We start from the raw sequence: 23,477 nt of genomic DNA on the forward strand, positions 1-23,477 counted from the left end.
ATCGAGGCTACAGTAAGCAATGATTGTGCCACTGCACTCCAGCCTAGTTGACAGAGTGAGACCTTGACTCAAAAAACAAAGACCACCTTCTACACTGAGATGTACCATCCAACATCTGTACATTTGACAGAAAGTGGTTGTTTTGAAATGCTTAACTTCCTAAAGGAAAAAAACAAGCTCTACTTACCATATACATTAGTATGTCTCTAATCATCACCATAGCTGTTTGATGATCATTCCAAGCTTGATTTAGCGTTTGAAGAAAGTTGTTATTCAATGAATTTAGTACATCTTCTCGCACCTAGTAACAGAAGAGTTCATTAGTTTATTTGTACACACACAATACATACACTCATATACATAGGCATGCATCTGTTTAATAAAAAATTAAATGTTATCCTTAAATTTAAATTAAAAAAGTTATAAGCCAGTAGAGATATTTTAAGCTATAACCAAACACAGATGACTACCAAACATGTACGTATAGTCCAGCCTCCTCTTTTGACCTCCAGAATCATGAAGCAACCTCCTAGGTACTTCTCAAGCCCCTAATGACTTAACATCACATTCAGAATAAAATCCTATATTATTTTAATAAACTAGCAAGGGCCTATAGAACTGATCTCAGACTACTACTGCTCCAACTAAATTTGCTATTGCACCTTCCCTCTCCCACCTTTGAATAATGGTTGAGAATACTGACTACAGAGTCAAATTACCTGGGCTCCAATCCCAGTTCCCTGACAAGCTGTGTGGCCTGGGATAAATTATTTAATCTCTGTTCCTCTGCTTCTTTATACATAAGATAGCTTCTGTTATCAAGGATGGAATTACTAGTAACACACTTAGAACAGTGCCTAGAACTTGGTTAACGTTTAATAAACATATAACTACTAACTTAGGACACTTTAGCTACAATAGCCTCCTTGCTAAATACAGCAGTGGTGCTCTGCCAATTATTTTGTCTCAATTCAAAGGGATCTCTTCTCACTTTATTCTGTTCAAATTTCCAGAGGTGTTTCCTCACTATCTATTCCAAATAATCCCATCTCTGCTTCTTTACCATAAAATTCATTTTTCTTCGTGGTACCCACCATTACCTACTATATTACCTATTTATTTGTTTATTGTTTCTCCCACTAAAATATAAACACCACCATGATGGCAGAATTTCTGTCTTTTCCATGTACTTCCCATGCCCAGAACCCTGGTATACAGAAGATCATTTATTTTAGCCCCATCCTCTAATACCATGATTTACCCACAAGATGATAAGCACTTTCTTTGCACATCAAGTTCCCTTGAGTCCGAAATGCCTTCCTACTTCATTCCTGAAAATGATTACTCAGACTTCAAGAATTCCTTTGCATAATCTATGAGCTTAGCATTACTTTCTCCAACAAGAAGTGACTGACTCTGTAATACTCAGTGATCTATCACAGAAACAAAGAACTGCACAACACCACATGTTCTCATTCATAAGTGGACCCTGAACAATTACCATAAAACTACAAGAAAGAGATTGGCAGCAGTGGGAAACTGTTGGGGGAGAGGTGGGGACACACTTCATCAATAAGAGTACCTGATCTCAAACCAGGTGACGTGGGAACCAAAGTGAGGCCCAATCTTTACCTGTACAATGACCATTTGTATACCTAACACTGAATTGTACTCCATATCTTAAAAAAAGAAAAAAGTGACTGACCACTACTTCCTGCTAGCTATCAGTCCGATGATAGATCATTTGATAAAGAAACAAAATACAGACTGTGGTTCTAGCTATATCATGAAGATTTACTGTGTGTCTGTAAATTTCTAGAAAACTTTGGTACTATACTGTCAACCTCTCCAGTTATTCAAATCCACCCAACCTTCCATGGCCTACCTACTTCAACTCTCAATAATTCCAGCCCACACACACATTATCTTCAAACATTCTTTCTCTTTTTGAGTTGGAGTCTCACTCTGTTGCCCAGGCTGCAGAGCAGTGGCACGCTCACGGCCACGGCAGCCTCGACCTGCTGGACTCAGGCAATCCTTCTGCCTCAGTCTTCCAAGTAGCTGGAACTACAGGCACGCGCCACCATGCCTGGCTGATTTTTTGATTTATTGTAGAGATGAGGTTACCACCAAGTTGCCCAGGGTGGTCTCGAGCCCATGGGCTCACGCAATCTTCTCACCTAGCTCTCCCAAAGTGCTGAGATTATAGGCGTGAGCCACCACACCCGGCTATCTCCAAACATTCATCTGCATTTGAGGTTAAACTTTTTCAGGTTAGACAGAATCTGAAGTCCTGAGCTTTTTGAGAAACATGAACTACTTAATATATATGCTGAAATACATAAATATCTATAAAACTAAGTCATAAAATGTTTTAAAAAGGTAAATAAAATGCCATTCTGTATTAGATCTAGAACAAACAAGTGGCTGGAAGTATCAAAGATTTAAAGAAAATATACACAACATACTACAGGAGAATAAATTCAAACTGAGAAAACTGTATCTTATTTTTTCTTATTTGGTGGGGGAAACGATTAGATTTAATGATGGCATAATACATATAGTCTACTATATGTATAGTATGAAAAACATCTATACAGTTAGTTGACATACTGTGTTAAACAAAAGACTTCTATACAAAATGAGTAATATATCATTTGTTTCAACTCATTAAATATAGCACTTCTCAGATGTAAATTCCATGGTTGTTAACATTAAAAAAAAAGTAAAAAATGTGTTCATTTACAAAATTTTGCACCAAGTTGCATATTCCTCCACTGAACCACCAAATTTTGAGTAGCAATTAAATTAAAATCATGACAATACTAGAGCAAATAATACTACACACAAAAATAAAATTCGGTATTCCCAATACCAGAATACTATCTAGCCAATAAATTAAGTAAGGACTTAAGTTTGCTTAAGTAAACTTCTACATATCTCTTCATTATAAAATCAAGTTAAATGTTAACTGTATTAAAAATCATTTTCAATTTGGAATACACAAATGTGCTTACATATTCACTGAATGAAAAACTGAACAATTAAATAGAAAGTTAATGTTAAAAAATATTTTCCCTAAAATCTCTGATGTGTACATTTTACAATAAAACGTATCAACAAGTACAATAAAACAAATCAACAATATTTGTAATTTATACTTATACCTGCCCATTTTATTGACTTTTCAATTATGTACACATATACAAACCTATGACTAAAAGAAAGAAATAAAATGAATGCCTTAGATATACTTGCTCAATCTCCACTTATTCAGATTACTCCATGAACAAAAAGCTCCTCCTCTAACACTGCCTGGAAAATTATTTTTCCAGTCTGACACATGAAAAGTGAACAGATATTTGTTTAAGCATACACAATAAAATGGTAGGAATTAGATTAAAATTCAATCTTTATGAAGATTAAAACAGGCTTTTGAAAAGATGTTTAAGTTGGTATATAAACCAACACACGTTAAATGAAAAAAAAAAAGAATCTTTATTTTACAAATTATTAACATAATATCAAAGAACTGAAAAAGAAAAGAAAGGGAGACAAGGGGGGAAAGTGTAACATTGTTAACCTCACTCTACTTTCTGCACCAGCAAGGCAAATGGGAAGGAATCCTTTATAAAGCTGGCACCAGAAACAGAGAATCAAGCCCAACCGTATTAAAGAAAACATACAATAAGGTTACACATCTGAAAAGTTGGAATTTGAAGGGAGAGATGAGGAGAGATGAGGAGAGACAAGGAAGAAAGAAAATTCAACAACACCAGGGAAGCTGAGTAGGAGACGACCTGCTGTGACAAAAAAAGATGAAACGAGCAGTGGAGAACTGGTAACTGTGCATGGCACTTAGCCTTGCAATGGAACAAAGAGAAAGCAGCTCAAAACATAGCATAACAAATCGGAAGACAAACAGAATCACTTGAGGAGACTATAAAAATAAATTTTAAGTGGGATGGGTAGTGCACCTGTAGCCCCAGCTACTCAGGAGGCTGATAGGGGAGGATCACTTGAGCCCAGGAGTTCAAATCAGCTGGGCTAACATAACAAGATTCCATCCCTAAAACAAGCAAGATTTGAGTCAAGAGAATGTGCGGATAAGCCAGAGACTGGGAGAATATATGTGCAAAAGACATCTCATAAAGGACTACTATCCAAAATATACAAGTAATTCTTAAAACATAATAAGAAGATAACTCAATTAAAATATGGACAAAAGACCTTAAGAGACACCTAGCCAGATAAGATATACAAATGGCAAATAAGCACTTGAAAAGATGTATAACATCACATGTCATTAGGGAACTGCCAATTAAGATGCTTATGATACCACCTGTTAGAATGGTCAAAACACTGACAACACCAAATGCTAGCAAGGACGTAAAGTAACAGGAAATCATATCCATTGTTGATGGGAATGCAAAACGTGTAAGCCACTTTGAAAGATAATTGGGCCATTTCTGAGAAAACCAGACACATTCTTACCATAAGATCTGGCAATCACACTCCTTAGTATTTACCCAAATAAGCTGAAAATATATGTCCCCATAAAAACCCATATACAGATGTCTATAACAACTTTATTCCAAATTGCCCAAACTTGGAAAGAACCAAGATATTCTTCAGTAAATGAATGAATTAATAAACTGTGCCATATCCAGATAATGAAATGTTATTTAGTACTAAAAGAAATAAGCTATCAAACCATGAAAGACATAGAGGAAACTTAAATGCATATTACTAAGTATAAGAAGCTAATCTGAAAAGGCTATATGCTATATTATCCATCTATAAGACATTCTGGAAAAGGCAAAACTAAGAAGATACTAAAATGATTAGACTGCCAGGAGCTGTAGGGGGATAAATAGAACATAGGGGATTTTTAGGAGTGGAAAACTGTTCTGTATGTTACTATAATGGTGAATATATGTCATTATACATTTGTCCAAACTCAAAGACTAGTGGGTCCATGCCAAAAGTGAACCCTAATATAAACTACGAACTCTGGATGATAACGATGTGTCAACACAGATTAATCAATTATAACAAATGTACAGGTTGTTGACAGTGGGGGAGGCTGTGCATACACCTCACAGTGGTATATGGGAGATCTCTGTATCTTCCATTCAATTTTGCTGTAAATCTAAAACTACTCTAAGAACCAAAATCTATATTTAAAGGAAAAAAAAAAGATTTTGGAGTCACCCAAGATCCAAAGACAATCTGATTTTAAAATGTCTGCCTAGGTGATTCCTATACAACATCCAGGATTAGGAAACCACTGACTTAAGAGAACTACACTAGCCCTTTCTGTTTCTTCTCTGCATAATTTCAACATGTGTTTTTATACTGCTATAATAATAATAATACTTACGCGATTCTGAGTCTTGAATTAAAGTCACTGATTAACATTCAACCTAACTTTTACTTTAGGAGAAAAATATCTAGCTCTATCATATCATTCCCGAAGCCCCAGAGTGATCCAAAGAAAAAGGTAACATTACAATGAAATGCAAAAAAATAAAATGTCAGACAATTTTAAGCAAATGACACCAAAAATATATTTTTTAAAAAATGATAAACTGGACTCTACCAAAATTGAAAACTTTTGTTCTGCAGACACTACCAAAAGAATAAAAAGACAAGCTACAGATTAAAAGAAAAATCAAATGGCCTGTATCAAGAACATATTTTAAAAACTCTTAAAACTAAGCAAAGAAAGCAAACAATTTTAAAATGGGCAAAAGACTTGAACAGACACTTCACCAAAGAGGATATTCAGAAGGCAATTTTGCACATGAAAAGATGTTCAACAACTTTAGACATTAGAGAAATGCAAATTAAAACCAAGACATCACTACACACCCACTGGAATGCCTAAAATAAAATATGCTGACAATACCAAGTGTTAGTTGTACACTAATGTTCACAGCAGATCTACACAAAGCCATACACAAAAATGTCTTTCAATAAGTATATAGATAAAGAGATAAGCAAATTGTGGTACATTCATACAAAGGAATATCATTCAGCCATAAAAAGGAACAAACTATTGACACATACTATGATACCACTTATATGACATTCTTGAAAAAAACAAAACTATAATGGCAGAGAACAGATCAGTGGTGTCAGATACTAGAGGTAAGAGGACTGTAAAGGGATAACAGAGGGAGTTTTCTGGGGTGAAGAAACTTCTATATGGAGTGTGGCAGTGACTACATGAATCTGTACATATGCTGAAATTCATAATTATATATAAAATAAAGGCCGATTTTATTAAATAGTAATTTTTAAAAACCTGTAGTAAGTAGTCTCAAATTGGGTATTGTTGTTATTACTATTATACCATAAATATAAGCTATGATACCACAGGTTTTATTCATGAGAATAAATTAAATGCCAAACAATGAAAAAATTAAGCAATACGACAGTATCAGCCTTATGAACCACTCTGCAACAATTCAAATTTGCATGCCATTCTTTATTTCTGTGAAGAAAGCTTTTATTGCATTTTTAAAAATTACATCCTTAGCAAAGATTAAAGTGGAACTGCTAAATCAAAAGGAAACTTTTATTTTTCAATAATAATAATGTTAAAAAATAATGTCCAAGCTGCATGAAGCATATCATCAAGCCAATCAAATTACTGGTAGAGGAAGGTAAAAGGGAGTTGGAAAGGAGGATGACAGGAAGGGACAGCAGGCATGAGCACGACCAGGAGCTACAAGTTCTTAGACTTTGCCCTTGAATTTGCACATACATCTCCATGGATTAACAAGGAAGCTTGGGTTAGTTGGAGAGTTGAAGGACATAATAATCTGTACAGTACCCTCCACCCTCCAACACATACAATTGTTTTTAATCATTAATTAAAATTTTTCACACTCTAAATTTCAATTCCTTAGGCAAAATTCCAAATGTCTAGGTAAATTGAAGAAAAATAATTAAAGACTTTAAATCTAAAATTTACTAAAATGGCTGGGTGTGATGGCTCACACCTATAATCCCCAGCACTTTGGGAGGCCAAGGAGAGAGGACTACTTGAGCCCAGGAGTTTGAGACCAACCTGAACAACACAGAAAGACCTCGTCTCGACAAAAATAAAAATAAAAAAATTAGCCAGGCACAGTGGTGCACGCCTATAGTCCCAGCTGTTTGGGAGGCTGAGGCAGAAAGATCACTTGAGCCCAGGAGGTTGAAACTGTGCTGAGCCATGATCATGCCGTTGCTCTCCAGCTTGAGCAATACAGTAAGACACTGATTCAAAAAAAACTAGAACAGAGCCATATAATCAATAATGACATGGAATATTAAAAATTGAGGATTTCCTTTATAGAAAGTCTCCAGATTCCAAACAATATTTAGTCCAAATATAGATAAATCTCTAAAGTACACAAATTTACACTTGGTATTACTTTGTATCAAAAATACATATCATTTGTTAAAAACATGAGATGGGGCATGAATAACATAGAACACATGTTAATTACACAAAGGACACTAAAAAGCATCAAAAAGGTACTATAACTGTAAGAGGTATGTCCTTCTGGAAATTCTTAGCATTTTAGCATTCACGCAGAAGCTAAAATAAACAAAATCAGTTATAGGCTATTTCTTAACTGAAATGTTTGGGGCCAGAAGTGTTTCAAATTTTGGAATAATTACTAGTTGAGCATCCCCTAATTCAATAATCCCAAATTTAAAATGCTCCAAAGAGCATTTCCTTTCAGCGTTATATCAGCGCTCAAAAAGTTTCAGATTTTGGAACATATCAGATTTCGGAACTGGAAATACTCAAGCTGTATTTGCAGACAATTGCCAGGGAAGTTAATACGTAGGACTTTGATCATGCCACTTAACCCTACTCGATTTATAGCTACTCTTACCTATAATGTGACTGTGGTTGATTAGACCAGTGGCTTTGGCATCACGCTCCACTAAGGTGCCTTACTTAGCACCAATGCAGAAAAGGGTCCATGTTCCCTGATTAAATATTATTTACATTGGGTTTGTTTGACTTTTTAAAATAACTGACAGCTGATGGATGCCTGCTATGTACCCTTTTGGCTCTAAATTCTAAAACATGTTGCTTGTTTTAGCTGATAAGCCAGCGTAATACATAAAATGGTAATATTTACTATAATTTATAAAAATAGCATTTATAGTTTCACTTCAAACATTTACATTTTTTCAGAATCTTGCATTAATAACACATGATCTGGGGGTTTGTCATTTTAAAAATTTTACTTGTTAGATGAATTTTTTCAAGGAATGCCATTTAAAAAGTATTGAAGATCTACAAAAATTTTTTACTTTATCATCCAGAGTGACATGATAAACCTATCAATAAAAGGGGCTTACTATAAAAGTGACTCTCAATGGGAGTCAAGCCATGGGGTACAGAGCAGTGGTACCCAACCTTTTTGTTACCAGGAACTGATTTCATGGAAGACAATTTTTCCATGGACTGGGGGGATGGTTTCAGGATGATTCAAGCACATTGCAATTATTGTGTACTTTATTTCTATTATTATACTGCAATATATAATGAAATAATTATATAACTCATCATAATGCAGAATCAGTGGGAGCCCTGAGCTTGTTTTCCTGCAACTAGATGGTCCCATCTGGGGGTGATGGGAGACAGTAACACTTGAAGTGTGTTGTTTATGTCCAGTCTACTCTGTAATCTCATTTTGGTTGCTGTCACTGCAGAAGATTCTGCTTCACAAAGAAAGGATGTTAGAAATGGAAGCAGGCCTGTCAGTGCTTATCTGACAGGAGGCAGAACTCAGGAGGTAATGTGAGAGATGGGGAGTGGCTGCAAATACAGATGAAGTTTCGCTCAGTTGCCCACCACTCACCTCCTGCTGCATGATCCGGTTCCTAATAGGCTATGGACTGGTATTGGTCTGATTGGTGTAGGTCCGTGGCCCGGGGATTGGGGGATCCCTGGTATCAAGGACATCTCTCCAATATAACACAATTGATTGAAAAAAGTTTCATACTTCTTCCCTTCATCCTGAGACTCTTGACTTTAAAGGTTATAAGAGACCGTGTAATGTCTCACTATTTTCACAGAACAGTCACATAAACAGTGGAAGCACAGGAATACAGATGTCTGCTTTCCTTTCCTCTAAAGAACAAAATTTCTCCATGACTGGAAGGAACTCTTTTACTTCATACTTTCAGGAGTTCTTAACTCCAATTGTTTGTATGCTCAATACACATTTGGTGAATAGATGTTGCTATCCTTCATAATACAAACAACAATCTTAAGATTTCTGTATTTCAAAGCAAGCTTCTACTAAGTCTAGGAGACTTAAGTTTTGTAGATATTTTAAACTTTCCAAGAAGCATATAAAATTCACCATCCTCTTGATTTTTTTTTAGATTCATAGTACTCTTCTCATTCTTTTTCACTAACTTTAAGAACAAAGGTGGCATTCTTGATCAGAGAAATCATACCAGTATCCTTAAAAAACAGTGAGATAGCTACTGCAGGGAAAGCTTTTCTTTCAGTTGCAATCAGAAAATTCTTCTATAAGTAATTTTCCTAATATATATATATATATTTAGTAATATAACTTTAAACATTTCACAAAGAACGTATTACTTTCTTTTTTTCATTATAAAGTTGTCAGGTACAATTCAGGGATAGGTATACAAACTTTGATTATGCAAGTACCCTTGATACTTTCAATTTCAAAATCAAATTCATTCTCAGTGGCGATATTCCCTGTTCTCATTCTTTGCTTGGTCCAAACTGAAGCTCTTAAAAAAGAAATGAGATCCTAATATCAGATATCAATCATCTATTCAAAAGAATATATAAAAATATTTTTCCCAAACTGACAATTCAAATATCTACATTTGTTTTTAATAAGCAAAGCAGAGTGCTAGGCACTACTGGGGTACACAAGATGCATTTAGTCACCTTACGATCTCTATGAGGGAGAGGGGAGAAGGGGTAACCTAATACTAGCATTCATGTGACATCTACGCAAAGTAGAATACAATAAAGAGAAAGAGATAGTCAGGAGGTTCAGAGAAGGAACACAGAATAGTTGTTAGGACAACACATTTTCATAACTGAACACATATAGATAATTTGCTATACATCAAAGCATAATTAACATCGAAATGTGGTATCATTTTTAGAAAGATATCTTGCTTTAAATATTTTCTTAAGCCTTTCCTAAAATACATCTTAGAAAAATCTGGATTTATTTATGAATACAAAATAATACCATGAAAAATAACAACTTTTTACTTACTGGTTGAAAAGGAATGCACCAAGAGAAAAAAAAAAAAAAGAAAGTATACCACAGATGAATGTTGCTATGAGCCTTCTCTATTCCTACTGGTTAAGATAATAAGATATACATTAAAAGCATTAGAGCATTAGTATCACAGTTAAAATGAGCAAAAAGACACTGACATAAATAGTAAAACAGATAAAGCATGACAATGTGGCAACTAGTATTTTTGTTCTCTTAAGTACCATGGGAAAAAAGAACCATAGTTTCATGAATAAATCACATGATCTGGTTCCCAGTAGACTGACAGACTTTAGTCTCAAAAAACCAGAGGCTTGGTAGCTCAGCCTGTAATCCCGGCACATTGAGAGGCTGAGGCGAGTGGATTGTCTGAGTCCGTGGGTTCCAGATCAGCTCAAGCAACTTGGCGAGACCCAGTCTCTACAACAAATCAAAAATGAGCCAGGTGTGGTAGCACGTGACTGTAGTTCCGGCTGCTTGGAAGGCTGAGGCAGAGGATTTCGGAGCCCAGCAGGTAGATGCTGGGGTGGCTGTGAGTGTGCCACTGCACTCCAGTCTGGGCAACAGAGTGAGACTCCAACTCAGAACAAACAAACAAAAAGCAGAGACATACAGCCCCAAAATAACCCATGCTTTTTAAATGATGGTTGGATTTAGTAGCTAACTTGGGTAGGCAGAGATATTATCCCATATATAGAATACATAATGCATCTCATCAATTTGTGACTATAAGCCATGGTGGTGGTTTTTGCTAGTATTATTTCTAGTGTTGCTACTATTATTTCTAATGGTTGACTGCTAAGTATTATTTTCAAATATTCAATAGTCAACTAAGTGACAACTACATGCAAGAAGCAGAAGACACAAAGATGAATGAAACAGGTCTTAGCGCATTCATTATTTAACAATACAAAAAATACAACAGAAACAAGACAGAGAGGAGTACCTCCCATTACATGCTTTAGTCTACTTAACAACCTAAGCAAAATAGCTGGTACTTAACATGGGCAAACTTGCTAAACATGGGATTTTTAACCTTTTAAACCTGGCTCTTCCCCAACGTCATTTCTCTTCCAACCCTTTTAAAGTAGAAGCCAATTTCCTATGTCCCTCATATCCCATGGTTGTTATCATCCTGACTCTCTAATAACCCCTTTCGCACCCCCTATCCAAAATAATCTCTCCCTCTTTGGGGATTACCCTATCTATTCATATTCAGATCACTTTCCCGTATCAGAGCCATTAAGGATTTTTTACACCTAGCCCAAAGCCTTTCTCTTATAACTCCTATCATCATCCTAAGCAACTACAACAGTCAACATAATAGGTTGTCAGTTTCTCCCTACATTTTTAAGTTTTTAAAAAAAGGACAAGATACCAGGAGAACTAAAGAAAAGCAGCAATGAAGCACTCACTGAAAATGGCACTTATACTGAACCTCTCTACTGTAGCCCAGCCTCTTTTAGACTAAATACCAATGGCTTACATTATCAACAGAATAAAGCCCAAATACTCTGCAATGTTTTCCAAAATCTAATTCAACCCACTTTACCATTCCGATTTCCTACAAAAGCATTTGAAGATCCTTTATGTTCCATTTACACCAATCTACTTCACCATGCTCATACCTGCCTGCCTTTTCTTCCCGTGCTATTTTCCCTACTGGGACTGTATTTTATGACTTTGATCACATGAGGAATCTTTGATAATCCTTTAAGGATCATCAAATGTGACCTCCCCTTTCTACCTTACCCTGAATTCCCCAAGCAAAGTAATTCTCCTTCAAATCTGATTACCTCACTAAAACTGTTAGCTTCTTGCTGGCAGGCATCATGTCTTATTTATTTCTGGGTGGTTGAAACATCGAAGAAACTCAATCCTTGTGGGCCGCTGAAATGAATTTGTCTTTGCTAATAAAGATCATATTTCCAAGTGTTTCCATCAATATCCTTAACTCACTGTGATCATTATATTTATAACATATTTTATACATAAATGCCATTAAAGGCATCTTTTCACATTCATTCACATTTGCCTAGAAAGGAGGAAAAAGCACTCAATGTAATAGTAAATCTGTCTACAGTAGCCTACAAAAATCCAGTGCTTACCTTAAAGTTACCAACTTCACTTCCACAGGCAATGAGTACCCTCACATAAACATTTTAATTTATCAATCAATAAATATTTAAAACACTGACTCTTTTGTGCAATATAATAGAAATGTGCTTTTCACCTTAAGACAGAGTTCTAGGGTCTTGGAGAGGTTTGGGCTCCAAATGACACCCTCTCCCCCTTTCCCCCACCACCATAATTGGAGACCAGTGTATTCTGCTCGTCAAGCAATCAGGTCAACACAGAAAATAAATTATTTCTAATATGGTAAAACAAAACAAAAGAAAAAACTGACTCTTTTTGTCCCTCTAAAAATGGAGAGAAGATACAGTATATTAAAAAATTTACACAATGATATCATGTTCAGCAAATGAACCCCTACATACAAAAAAAGGGCAAGGCATTGGTTGTTCTAAGAAGACTTTTCAGTTTACAGAGATTCAAAGTAGAAAGACACTTAAAAATTGAAACTATGTCCCCTTCAAGGCTTTGACTTCCCTAACCGTGAAACAAAGTACTTAGAACAGATCAGAATTACAAGGCACAGATCTAAGTATATAAGTCCAAAATGATAGGAATCTTTGCTTGCTATATTGCAAATGCTTAAATCAGTATCTCATACATAATAGGTCCTCAATAGGAAGTTTTCTGAATAGATGAAAAGTGAACAGGATGAAGTTCCTCTTATTCTGTCTTCCTCCCATTCAATCAAAGTAAGAAATTATTTAAAGAACAGGATATATGGATAGAAAGACTTTGCAAACCACTGGAATAAATGTTCTTTGAGCAGTAAGAACTAAAAAGTATATTTAAAAAGTTAAAATATTTTTGTTCAGTTAATTTTCTAGGAGGAAACAAACTTTCAAAGGATAAGAATTAGCTTTTATAGGTTCATCTGTGAGGCTACCATGTTATTTAATTATTACTACAGGGTATTAATTTAAAAGAGAAGAAACTAAACATCAGGCAAATCTAAGAAACCTGCTAAGCATTACAAAGTTGACATAATTTAATGGTTCTCTCACTTGGGTGTATTAGAAAAAGGGAGGAATCTAAGATAATTTCTAGGTTTTTGGCTCTTGGACAATTAGCTAGGTGATTCCATTTTCTGATATAGACTTGGGCAGAAAAAGGAGCTCTGTTTTGGAGTTTATTCCCTGACTTTTAAAAAAATTAAAAATCGAAATGTTTTTCTTTTAAATATATTTTATGACACAGGAATAATAAACAGCAAGTTGCAAAATCTAAGTCTTAAACATAACTTATAAGACACATAATCACTAAATAATTCTAAAGCTCCTTAGGCTAAAAAAAAACCCCAACCCCAATCTCATTTTATAGATTAATAATCTGAAGTCCTGAAAGGAACAGTAATTTGTTCAAGATTATTAGTAACAGAATTAGGCCTAATGCCCAGTTCTCCCTGCTTTCTGCCTAGTACTTTCCTCACTGCAGATGCATCTACATTATTTCTTATTAAACTCCTGAGTATTCAACAGGAGTTAGAAGAAAAGGCAAGTCATTTGTAAATGAATGAGCTGAAAAACTGTCAAGTTTGAATCCCAAATAGGAATTTTACAAAAGGAGAGCAAAAAGAGATGGCTTCACTCTTACCCTGCCCACAACCAACAAAACTGATGATCACAATTTTTCAATTTAAAACTACATTTTTACATATGTGACATACACATACATAATGACTGTGGAAAACCATAAATCTGGTAAGTAAATGTCAAAGCTAAGTCTTAAATACCACCTATTCTCTGGCCAATTTTCAGTCTTCAGTGCAATCCCCAAACTACCTGAACATTAAATGTTTAATTCCTCAGGGTTTAGTCTTGGGCCCTCTTGTCTCTGTGATTTCATCTACTTCCAAGACTTTAAATACAGGTTCAGTATCGTATCCCTCATTGTAGATGCTCAGATTTCAAATTGTGGAATACCTGAAAATACATGTGATATCTTGGGAATGGGACTCAAATCTAACCATGAAATTCATTTATGTTCACATACACCTTATAACCTAAAGGTAATTTTATACTGTATTTTTAATAATTTTTTTGGCATAAAATAAAGTTTTAACTGCATTTATACTGCGACCTGTCACAAGAGGTCAACTTTGGAATTGTTCACATATGGCATCATGTTGGCATTTAAAAGTTTCAACTTTGGTACACGTTGAATTTTGGATTTTTGGATTAGGGATGCTTAACTTATACTATCTATGTGTTCAAAATTTCCAAATTTACATTTCTAGTTCAAAAGAGAACTCAATTTACATAACCAATTTTATAGGTATGTTAAAAATAACCTGTCCAAAATAGAGCCCCCTTTTTTACTCAAGTCTGTATCAAAAAATGGAATCGCCTAGCTAGTTGTCCAATAGCCAAAAACCTAGCAATTATCTTGGCTTCTTACCTCTTTCTTGTTCCCTACAATCAATCCTACTAGTAGGTAACATTCTTTCTATATACAAAAGATATCTTGAATTTTAAAACTTTTATCTGTTACCACTGTCACTACACTGGCACATCACTATTACGCACCTGAATTATTGGATTACTCATTCCTGGTCCCCTCACTTTAACTCCTGAGCTTCCTAACTTAATTAGCTCACCACACAGCAGTCAGCATAAAATTTCAAAACTTACATCACAGCATGTCACTGTCTTGCTTAAAATCCTTGAATGGCTTCCTAATGTACATAAAATTAAGTATAAAGGGTTCAAGGCTAGGTATGATCTGGCTTCTGCTTCTCTCTCCAACCTTATCTTATCCCATTCCTCCCTACTACCAACTCTTCATTCCCAATTCATGACAGGTTCTTTCCCAACATCTCTACTCTAGGAATTGGCAAAGGTCAGCTTGCTGCCTTTCTAAAATAAAGTTTTACTGAAATACTGCCATGCTCATTCATTTATGTATGGTCTACTGCTGTTTTTGTGCTATGACAGCAGAGTTGAGGAGCTGTAACAGAGAATGTATGGCTCAGAAAAACAAAAATATTGACTATCTGGTCCTGTACAGAAAAAAATGTCTTATACCCATTTCCTTGTCCTGGAATGTTCTTCAACCCACTTTTCAGAGCACCCTTCTCATTCTTCAAGTCCTAGTTTAACATCACCACTTCCTCAAGTAGCCCTTTTTTGACCTATCTATGTAGTTGTCCTCCTTATTTTTTTCCTCTATCACTCATAACCTGTTTTCTTGATTATACTTCTTCATATCTAAACATTTGTATACTTTATTATCTGACCCATCAGTGCAGAAATTAGATGTGTTCTATTTACCAATATATCCTTTACAGTCACCTGAGAGCCTGGCAAATTAAACACTTAACGCTGAATTCTGTGATGAGAAGTCACATACCTTTGAAGGCTCTGACAAAATGATATACAATTTAAAAGTTCATAAATTTGAAAAACAGAATTTGTCTATGTTTTTTAAGTCATTTTATTTAGGAAAAAAGCCAGGTGTGGTGGCTCACACTTGTAATCCCAGCATTTTCGGAGGCTGATACAGGAGGATCACTTGAGTCCAGGAGTTTGAGACTGGTCTAGACAACACAGCAAGAGCCTCACAAAAAACAAAACATAATTTTTTAAAAAATAGCTGGACTTGATGGTGTGTGCCTGTAGTCCTAGCTACTGAAAAGGCTAATTAAGACAGGCAGATCATTTGAGCCCAGGACCTCGAGGCTGCAAATGAACTATGATCATGCCACTGCACTCCAGCCCGAGTGACAGAATGAGACCGTTTCTTTCAAATAAAAAAAAGTTAAAGAAAAAAATAATCTTGTGAAAAACAAACTGTTTTCATTTTAAAAATGAGACAAGATTTTTCTTATGACAATGCACGAAGGCCACATCATATACCAAGTTTTGCTCTGTGGTCTAGAGAAACCACTGAATTCCTTTGGGTATCAATTTCCTCAAAGGAGACATTCTTCCAGAGATAGGAAAAATAATTGTCCTACCAGAAGTGCTTTAAGTTAATTAGAGAATTAGCACTTATATTTTCTATACCTGCTCAATTCCATGAACTTATTTCCAAAGTCAACAATTAGCTACTTTCATCCCAAAGAAATGTCCTCACTGGAGCCTCACTACATCTCCCCTCTGGTAGTTTATACTGCTCTGCTTTATCAAAGATGTTCTGATTATGTTTACTATTTTTTACCTTGAAATCAAGCCGCCAACAAAACTATAAACAAACCAGCCCCAAGTTCACATAAAAATTATATTTCTTTGAATTCTTCAATGTGAAAAGATGAGTCCTGGCTGTAAATACCACAGCAATAAAAAGTATTTCGCTTTAAAATAAATATAAATATATTATTAGTTAAGCTAACTGCCAGAAGCATACTGAATAAAAAACTGATGAAAAGACCAAATAGTAATGCTTTTAAAAGTACAAAAAGGGATATACAAGGGGGACCCCAAGCCCCCCAGAATTTATTTATTGAAAAATTGTGTACTTATTTTTACCTGTTTAAACATTAGTCACCTTCAAAGTACTCTCCGTTTGATACAATATACCTTATATTAAGATGCTTTTTCTACTGCTCAGTGTTTGAACTCAATCATTTTGATGCCTTTTAGTGCTTCTGCCGGTTTTTGTTTCACCTCTTCCACATTGGGCAAACAGTTCCCTTTGAGGACTTTTTTTAAAAGTCACTCAGGGCACTCTTAAATCACCCATTGTGAAATGGGCAAACACGATGAAAGACCCGCCAAAAAAATCTCAGTGAAGCCAAACAAAGGCTCTCACAACACTAGGTGGTATATTAATGCCAATGGGTTCCTGTACTACAAGGAATCCACCCTCCAAAAGATAATTTCTGGGTTTTGGGGGTCCCCATTGTATTGTGAGATTAAAGATAGGTATTTTGATGGAACAGAGTCCTGAAACATTTTCTCACCTTCCAGTCAAAAGGTGCAACATTAATTTTTATGCCAAGTATACTTTTGCACATTTTATCAGTAACATTCCAAAGTATCATTTGAAAGAACAAACTGAGACTTCTTACATTTAAAGACAAACATTTTGAGCTACTATAGGATGTCTCTGACTATCACAATAGTTGTCTTATGTAACGTTCCTCTCATACAGTAGTATTGTATTTGTATGATTGTTTTCATAAAATAAGATAAATGAAAAAGACAAAAATCAAAGCATGGATACTAGCAGAGGCTTCAAAAACTTGATTCAGTTGAAATCGTCAACAGACATATTGAGATTGGTGTATTTCCTAGTCAAAAGTTGACCAGTAAAATAAGAGTTTGTGAAAAGAAAAAAAAGAAAGAAAAATTTCAGATGCTGGTGATATCACTAATGACTATGTGTAAGAGAAGCAAAATTAAGAATTTAGCAAGTACTATAGAATTTTTCATTTATTTAACACAATCAACTTGAATACATGTTTTCAGGAAAATATAGGGGACTACCTATGTTTTGAAATCACAGTTACTATGGACTGAATGTTTATTTCTCCCATAAACTCTTAATTTGAAGTCCTAATCCTAAATGTGATGATATTTAGAGGCAGGCCCTTTGGGAGGTAATTAGTTTATGAAGGCAGAGTCCTTATGAACATGACTGGTACCCTTATAAAAATATACATGAGCAAGACATGACCTCTCTCTCTCTGCCATGTGAAGACACAGAAAGGAGGAGACAGTCTACAAACCACAGAAAGCAACCTCACCAGGAACTGAATGTGCAGGTGACTTGGACTTTCCAGCCTCCAGAACAGTGAGAAATAAAGTTACCTAGTTTATAGTATTTGTTACAGCAGCCCATGCTGACTAAGACAACAATTAATCTAGGTATGGGACCACTGTAAGTAACTTCCAATATGTTGAAACTCTTAGTGTTCTCATGGAGTTACTGCTCACATTATTTCATTATCTAACTGACCATTTTTCCGAGTTCAAAAATCAGTTACTTAAACACTGACCTCACATTCTAGACTTCCCTCCTTCCCTCACTTTTTGGATGAGCAAATTCTCAACCATAACACATAACTATAGATTTGTTTAGTGCATCTGTGTACAAGCTGCAAAGCACTGTTTTAAAAAAAAAGACAAATCTCATGATCATGCCACTTAACTCCAACCTGGGTAACAGGATGAGATCCCAATTCAATTGTCAGTGCCTCGGTTTCTTCATTTGTAAAATAAAGAAGATAACTCTGAACATTTACCATAATACTATAAGAAAGGAACTGGCAATAGCAGGATACTGCTGGGGTTGGGTGGGGAAACAACATCAATAAGGGTAACTGATTTTAAACCAGGCAAAGTGGGGACCAAAGGGAGACCCAAACTTTACCTGTATGATGTCTACTTATATACCCTAATCCTGAATTGTACCCCACTTCTTTAAAATAAATACTAAAAAAAATAGAGAAGACAGTATCTGGTGCACTCGGTCTGACACTACTAGGCACATTAGATAAGTTAAAATGTAATGTGTAAAAGAACTAGAAGTGGACTGATTACATAGTAAATGCAAATAAGTTGGCAATAGTTATCAATTCCGAAAGAACCTCTGGCAATTAGGAACATTCTCCTTTTCTAAAATTGTTTCTTTTCTATCATTCTTAATTCCACACTCTCTTTCCATATCCAAGAACTCAGTAGCACAACTTCTCCCTTTCAGAAGGCAAAATCCTTCCATTCTTTCTTTTGATGCCAAACTTCTTAAACTCATCTTTATTTACCACAACTACTTACTATAGTTTGCTCCTAAGATTCACCCCTGGCTCTGAGGTTTTTGTTGTCTGAATTCCAATACCTACTCCTCAGTATATGCTACCAATCGCCACATGTAACTTTGAGTTTGTCCACAAACTCTAAATCAAGAATCTCCAAATACATATTTATACTTGAGTCTAATGATCTCACACTCAATTTTCCCCACAAATGATTTCTAAGGTACTTTCCAACTATAAAAATTTTCACTATAATCTAAGTAAAACATATCATCTCCTCTAACCATTCCAAATCAGTTTTCTGCTATAACTTCACAATACTTCTATTGGAGGCACCATAGTTCTTTAAGTAACCAAATTCTGTCTAATCTTACTTCAGAATTTCTGACATCATCCATCCATTTCTAGCCTATCACTTTACTCAGATCTCCTGATTTTAGTAAACCTCCTCCCGATTTTACATTTACAGGATTCTCACAATATTCTGTCATATTACCCATTTAAAAATCACATTTTCAACTATTCTGTCACATTATCACCCACTTAAAAACCTCCTAAAACTTTCCACTCTTTAGTCCAAATTCCTTAGCCTGGTTTTCAAATTTTTCTACAATCTGTTCCCAAACCATCTTTGGAACACTACAATTCACTAATCCCCATAATTAGTATATGCCTCAATCAAACTCTACCTACCACCTAAATGTAACCAGTTCATCTCTATATAATCACATGACATCTGACATGTGAAATGCCTTCCACACTGTTCACATATAGCCCAGATTTTTCAAAGCTCAGTTCAATTTCATCCTTACCCATAAAATCTTATAGCCCAGGGACATCTCACTTCATCTGAACTCTTAAACGATATACAATTCATTTGCCTCACAGTTATCCAAATGTGTGTATCATCTTTCACCTCACAGTAAAAACCCCAGGAAGGGAAAGTATCATCTCTTTGTATCCACTGTATTTTTGTTGAAAGCTGTGCATATAGGTACTTAACAAAAAACTACTGATTGTGTAAAGAACACAATTACCTTGCTTCATGAGATACTAACTACATGGCTCATATAATCCCCTCTAAGAGAAAGAAATTATAGAAGGAAGAGTAGAAAACAGAAAGCTACAATTCTGTAATCACCATAGTAATAATGATTCATGCAAGAATCATCAATGGACGCTAAACCATCACATGAAAGTTTCTGAGGGAACAGGATATTCATACAGTCTCAAAATATATCTGAACAGATTACTTAAGAATTACAAAGGGAAAAAAGGTACCTTCACAGTGGAGAAATCTGGCGGACACCAATGATCAAAGTTAACATCACCAATAATGGGATAAACTGACATCATGTGCCTCCTGATGTGATGCACTGAGGACACAACATCACTTATGTATTATTCCTGCCAAAATGCATTACCTGAAACTAGTCATGAGGAAACAATCAGACAAACCAAAAACTGAGGGACAATCTAGAAAACAACTGACCTATACTCTTCAAAAATGTCAATGTGCTGAAAGGCAAAGAAAAGCTGAGAAATTGAGTGTGTGATCCTGGATTGGATCCAGGATCAGAAAACAAATTGCTACAAAGGACATCACTGCTACACAGGACAATTGGTAAAATTTTAATATGGACTGTATCAGTTAACAGTATCATACTAACGTTAAACAGCCTGATTTTGATCATTGTTCTCTGGTTAAGTAAGAGAATTTCCTTATTCTTAAAGGAAATATTACAAAACATTTTAAGGTAAATGAAATCTAAAATGGATTCTTTAATTGTTCAGAAACAATAATAATATTGATAATAGTAATAACAGGTATCAATAGAAAGGCTGGCAAAAATGTGGCAAAATGTTAACTGGTGAACCTAGGTAAAGGGTACACAGAGTTCATTGTACTATTCATGCAACTTTCCTATTTTTTTCCAAAATAAAATGTAAAAAAAAAGAATATTCTAATACCACATAAAAACTATGGAAGTTTTTATGAATCTGTAGTATTTTACATTGTATTTGGCAATCATAGTGCTAGACATTGTAGTAAAGTTATTTTATAAATGAAATAATTTTATGTGCAGTAGAAGAGTTTGCTCTATAAAAATACTGTTTCTAAAAAAACAAATATACCTTTCTGGGATCATGGAACCGTTTTATAATGTTAACAGTTCACCCCTAATTTATCTTTTAAGAAATTCACATTTACCATAGAACTGAGTTAAAATAAGGTCTTATCAATTAGTGAAATGCCTTAGAGAGTATTTGTTAAACAACATATTTTTATTATTTTCAAACATACAGAGGAAGCAGAGAAAGCCAAAATGGACTGATTGATTAAAGTGTTTTATGGAAAAACAATTATCTGTAATTAACATATTAATAAATAAGCATTTGTAATTGCTGAACGTTTGCTTCATTAATTATGATTACAGGTAATATATTTATTACAGATCTTCCCTCAATTATCAAAAATTCTGATTTAGCTGATTCTAAGTTTTGAGTAAGGATTTATAATGCAGTCATAAGTTAATTTCTATAGGCTCCTGAAGCTTTTAAAAAGAATATTTCTGCTCAAAGGGCAATATAGTATAAAGAATTTTCTACATTCAATATAGTATTAGCAACAGTCCTTTAAAGTTGGATACCTTATTTATGAGATGTTCGGTAACAACTTCTCTTAGTCCAGTGTAGAGTTTTTCTCCATGTTTATGCAAAACCATTGTATATGCATTTCTATAGAGTTCCTCAAAACTAAGACCACTGTTATTCTTACGCTGGATTTCTTGAATTGCATTTTTCAGAAGGTCCCAAATGCTGTTTACGTATTTTTCATCCATGGTCATCTGTAATATCCAAGAAAGAGAAGAGAGAAAAAAACAAAAAACCAATAGTTGAAAATCTTTCTGTATTTGTCCATATAATGAGCATTTTATTATATGGCTATGATTATAAATCTGCACGATTTATAGGGATGTTAACAATCCATTTTAACAGAAATAAAGAGATACATTTTAAAACTGTTTCTAGAACTGATAGAAACATTTTTTTCCTAACCCTTTAAGACCTCCCTCCATTCTTACCTAGAGCAGAATACTTCATTTTAAGTCATTATTTATATATCCGTGCGTCATTTAATCCTTCTTTTCCCTCCAAAATACTTGCCATGCTAAACTCAACCTACTTCCGACACACATCCACGTAGTTGAAAGTAAATGGGGAATAACATACATCCATATTTGATCCACCCGAGTTTAAATTGGTAACCACTTACTGCAAGGGTGCTCTGCATATAACCCCACAATCCCACTAGTCTATTAACCCCACTCTCCTAGATGATTTTATACCATCTCCTCCATCCTCACTCTAGGATGACGAATGCTTTCTATTCCACTGAGAAAATAAAACAGCCTAAAGAGACACTACACAAATTCCAACCATATCCATCAACCTATGTGATTTTATGTCAATACATCTGCTAGTTCTCGTACTCAAAGTGCCAGGTTCTTGGTATTGAAAGTATAGACAGCACAAGAACCAGAAAAATAGGCAACAGCGAGGAACTCAGTAGAAATGCAGAATTTCAGGCCCTACCTCAGACCTACAGAAACAGAATATGCACTTTAACATGAACTCCAAGTACTCTGTATACAGAATGAAGTTTGTTCTCTAGTTCCATCCCAAATCACTTATTCAAAGACATTCTTTAAGCAGTCACCCATGGGTCTCAGCATCAACATTTTCCTCTCTGCTACATAATTGCTACCCATATTCAAAACTGTCAGTTTCCCATCTTAAAACAAATCCTCACAACCCCACCTATTCCTCCAATATCACCTAACCTCTTTTCCATTAATGGTGAAATCACAGACAGCCCAAGAAAGAGAGTTCTATATTCACTGTTCCATCTTTCCATTATATCTTAGATCCACTCCAGTAAGGCTTTCGTCTCTACCATATCACTGGAACTACTCTTGAGAAGGTTACCAATGACTTCTTTATTGCTAATATCTACAGGTCAAAGTCTCAGTTATTTCACTTGAACTATCCCAGCAGCATTTGAAAGAGTTGATCACTCCTACTCCTTTAACAGATTCCTCACTTACCTTCCAAGCACTACAATCTCTCTTATTTGTCTTCCTATTTCAAAGGCTCTTATTTGTCATTCTGCTTTACTGGCTTTTATTCATCACCACAACCTACAATCCTCTATCAGGTTCTAGACCACTTATCTATCCACACTCAATTTCTAGGTTAAGTCGATGTCATCTAGTCTCATGATTTTAAATCAATCTCAAAACTGATGTATTATGTTTGACTCTCCCTTTTGCATATCAGTCATATATCCACCCTTC

The 23,477-nt window shown here is 35.0% G+C and overlaps 1 protein-coding gene across 1 annotated transcript in view; it reads right to left on the reverse strand.

The window, feature by feature from the left end:
- Positions 1–23,477, reverse strand: part of CUL3 (cullin 3) — a 90,235-nt gene that overhangs the window by 57,553 nt on the left and 9,205 nt on the right. Inside the window, exons 2-3 of the mRNA XM_008059902.2 lie at positions 21,771–21,968; positions 188–301 (exon numbers count right to left, since the gene is read on the reverse strand). Coding sequence (XP_008058093.1) covers positions 188–301; positions 21,771–21,968 — 312 coding nt within the window. The remainder of the gene's footprint in view (positions 1–187; positions 302–21,770; positions 21,969–23,477) is intronic.

The sequence above is a fragment of the Carlito syrichta genome, unplaced genomic scaffold (assembly GCF_000164805.1).
Source record: "Carlito syrichta isolate Samal-C Ts95f unplaced genomic scaffold, Tarsius_syrichta-2.0.1 Scaffold92196, whole genome shotgun sequence".
Lineage (NCBI taxonomy): Eukaryota > Metazoa > Chordata > Mammalia > Primates > Tarsiidae > Carlito > Carlito syrichta.